Genomic DNA, 3,274 nt, shown 5'->3' on the forward strand with positions numbered 1-3,274 from the left:
ATCGAGCCGCTCCGCCGGACGTCGATATCTCGCGAGAGGAGGAGTCACCACCCGCCGGACGTCTTACGGCCGCCCCCTCACCCCGGCGGAACGCCGCGCTTTCTGATTGGCCGGCTCCCGCGCGCGCACCGACCTTCTGCGGCCACCAATCGGCAGGCGCCGGAGAGCCTTTGCGGAGTGCCCGGCTCCGCCCCTTCGCTCTCTCCCCCTCCCCTCCCGCCGCGCGCAGGCGCGGCGAGCGTGCGAGGGGGCTTGCGGGCGCGCGGTGCACGCCGGGACGGCAGCGCGCTGCGACCAGGAGGAGGCGGAGGAGGCAAGATGGACGCGGGGTTCTTCCGCGTAAGTGCCGGCCTCAGGGGGGGCCGGGCGGGCGGGGAAAGCGGCAGGGCAGCCCCGGCGGGGGACGCGCGGCCGAGCCGGGCCGCTGCAGGCCCCGCCGCCGCGGGCGAAGCCGCTGGTGCCGCGCTCCCCCGAGGAGCGCCGCCGTGCCCGCCCGCCCCCGCCCTGCGCAGGCTCCTGTGAGGAGCCGCCGCGAAGAAAATGGCGGCGGGAAGGAGGCCGGTGCGGCTCGGCCCATCCGCGAGGCCGCGGCGCCGTGGGGGTGCGGGGGAGGGAGGAGAGCGGCCGGGAGGGGATTCGCCGCCCCAGGCCCGGGCTCGCCGGGGGGGGCGGCTGCTCTCTGGGCGGCGGGGGCACACGTGCCCGCAGCACGGGCTCCGTCGCCGTCCCTGAGGGCCGCGCTCGCCCGGCCCCGCAGCCCTGTGCGGCCTAGGACCGCCGGTTCCTGCGCTAGGCCGCGGGGCGGCTGGGCCTCTGACCCCGCCGGAGGAAGAGGAGTTCCACCGCGTCGGGGCCTGCCCTGTGCGGGCTTGTGCCACGGCTGCCTCCCGAGTTACAGCCTGACGGCCTTTAAGTGCGAGGAAGTGTGGGACAACAGGCCGAGGGGCAGATGGGAGGTGAACCGGATTTTGCACTGAAATGCGCTTTGGTGTCCACATTCAAAGGAAATAAACACAACTGCCCTTTTTTTTAGAGAGACATTTTAAAACTATGAGATGAAGGTTATTAAGTGTATTTCAAACAAAAAGCAGTTATGCTTTATTTTTAGGTTGGTATTTGATTTTTTTTTTAATCATTGAGTTTTTCTTTTCTTACAGCTGTGCTGTATTTTCTGCAGAGACTATTAAACAGTAACCTACCTAGGGTGTACTTCTTTTTAGCCTTTTCTCCCATTAATTAGAATGAGCATATTTTTGGGGGGTTCCTTGACAATTTTGAAAACCAATTTCATTTTCCAAGATTCATTCACCTGTTCAGCCCTATTATTTTCTGTTCCTGCAACTAGGATGCTTTTAAAACATGAGGGCACACATAACCCTTCACTTAATTCAATTTTGTGTTAACGTACTAGCCTGAGAAAAATAGTTACAAGTTAAATCTACAGTTGTTCTGTCTAGTGCAATTGTTAAAAAGTTTACAAATCAAGTAGTTGTAATTGATAGCAGAATTACTGGGACTGAAAACACTGAATTAGAAATCTAATATTCTTTTAAACTGACCTGTGAAAGGTGGTTGTTTATAAAAACAAAAGCAACGTGGCACTTAAACGGGGCTGTAAACAGTGTTCTGGTCTAGCCTTACTCTGGCTTCAGGAGAAACCAAAGTTCTTGTGGAAATTACAAAAGTGCAGCAGAGCAGCAGTTTGGGCTCACCTTATCAAGAAAGCTGCTCTTAATAATTCTTCCAGTTCTTCACACTTCTGTAAAGTTGTCAGTGCAAATTCTTTTGTCTCTTCCTTGAAATTCCTGTGATACGGTGCTCTGTGTCTTGTTCGGTTACCCTTGCTGCTTGCCATGTGTTATAAACAGGCTAAGAAAAATTTCATTCCTTTCCATTTCGCTTCTGGGTTGTGAAAGACAGAATTAAAAAAGTATAGAACATTAAATTCTTGAGTGATCTGGCAAGTATTGCATTTGTTGCTAATGTGTAAGCCACACAGTAGACTGCAAATATTACAGAGAGTTTTAAACAGACTTAATCCTGGTAAGTGCCTGTGCCACAATCAGTCTTTAGGCTTCCTGTGTTCCAGAATAGGAAATGGGAATGTTAATAGTTTGTTCCCTTTCAATATCTGATGACTTTGTAGCATGTTATGTTGCTAATTCAAGGTGCTTTCTGATCAAATAAAGTGGTTAGGTTACCTTAGAATTTGAGTAGTTTTTTCTTCATTATCTTTTGGTTCCTTAGCAGCTTATATTTATTGCTGGTACTGAACCCCTTATTCCGTGCATAGGAAATATAATATTCCCATGTTTTCCATCAGGCAAGTTGGTTTCCTGAAAAAACTTCACACGTGAACTGTGGGTTTGTTTTGAATCATTAACAGGTCATCAGTATTTGGATGCAGTTCTGCACATACTCTTGTTCGTGTGTGGTTCTGTTTACTTCTGTGCAAGTAAATTTTCCAGAACTGGACTTTCAAGCCTTTCAATTCCAAATGAATTAACCTATAGTTTCTGTTCATGAAAGTGGAACGAGTTGGTGAACTTTAACGGAGCATGATCAATAAACCAGTATTCTTTGTACTCTTGCTGGCTCCGTGTTGGCTAATCTGCTTTGGAGAAATTTACCCAAAGGTTTCATAGATGTCACTGTAAACAAATATGACGTTTTTGTTCTTGGGCAGAGGAAAAAGAGCTTATTCCTTCTGAGGAGTTTGTGAATTCCAGCAAAAGTCCTTTTCATAGCAATTTGATACTACTGTAATTTTAAATTTGTTATTAGTATGCCAGGGAGTTTATATGATTAAGATGTCACTGTAGGGCTCAGGAGCCTGCTTACCCCTAAATCTTCAGCAGCAGATGAAGACTATAGTGCTAAAATTGAAAGGTACCTGAAAAGGCTTATTTGCTTACAGAATGGTATGACTGGTGTTGCTGTGCACTGTCCAGTGCAAATACATGGGAAACTAATACTTGAAGATAGTTGAACGTCATACAGACTAAAAATCTTATTTCCTGTGCTTCAGGGAACAAGCGCAGAACAGGACAATCGCTTCAGCAACAAGCAGAAGAAGCTGTTGAAGCAGTTGAAATTTGCAGAATGCTTAGAAAAGAAGGTAAGTTGATTAGGATGAGACATGAATTGAAGACAATTGTCAATGGAGTAATTGGGTATCAGATGGTGCATACAGGAATGTGAGGAATGTCTTCTTTAAAACTGTACTGAAGGATATTTGGAACACTTGAGCATCAAAGATACAGTAGTAATATAC

The 3,274-nt window shown here is 48.4% G+C and overlaps 1 protein-coding gene across 6 annotated transcripts in view; it reads left to right on the forward strand.

Annotated features, from left to right (window-relative positions):
• Nucleotides 1-205: 205 nt before the first annotated feature.
• The window catches only part of SRRM1 (serine and arginine repetitive matrix 1), an 18,786-nt gene continuing 15,717 nt past the window's right edge, over nucleotides 206-3,274 (forward strand). For all 6 annotated transcript variants that reach the window (XM_075522037.1, XM_075522038.1, XM_075522039.1 and 3 more), the window contains exons 1-2: nucleotides 206-339; nucleotides 3,029-3,118. In XM_075522037.1, coding sequence (XP_075378152.1) covers nucleotides 319-339; nucleotides 3,029-3,118 — 111 coding nt within the window. In that variant the 5' untranslated portion in view covers nucleotides 206-318. The remainder of the gene's footprint in view (nucleotides 340-3,028; nucleotides 3,119-3,274) is intronic.

This window comes from Mycteria americana, chromosome 21 (genome assembly GCF_035582795.1).
Source record: "Mycteria americana isolate JAX WOST 10 ecotype Jacksonville Zoo and Gardens chromosome 21, USCA_MyAme_1.0, whole genome shotgun sequence".
Lineage (NCBI taxonomy): Eukaryota > Metazoa > Chordata > Aves > Ciconiiformes > Ciconiidae > Mycteria > Mycteria americana.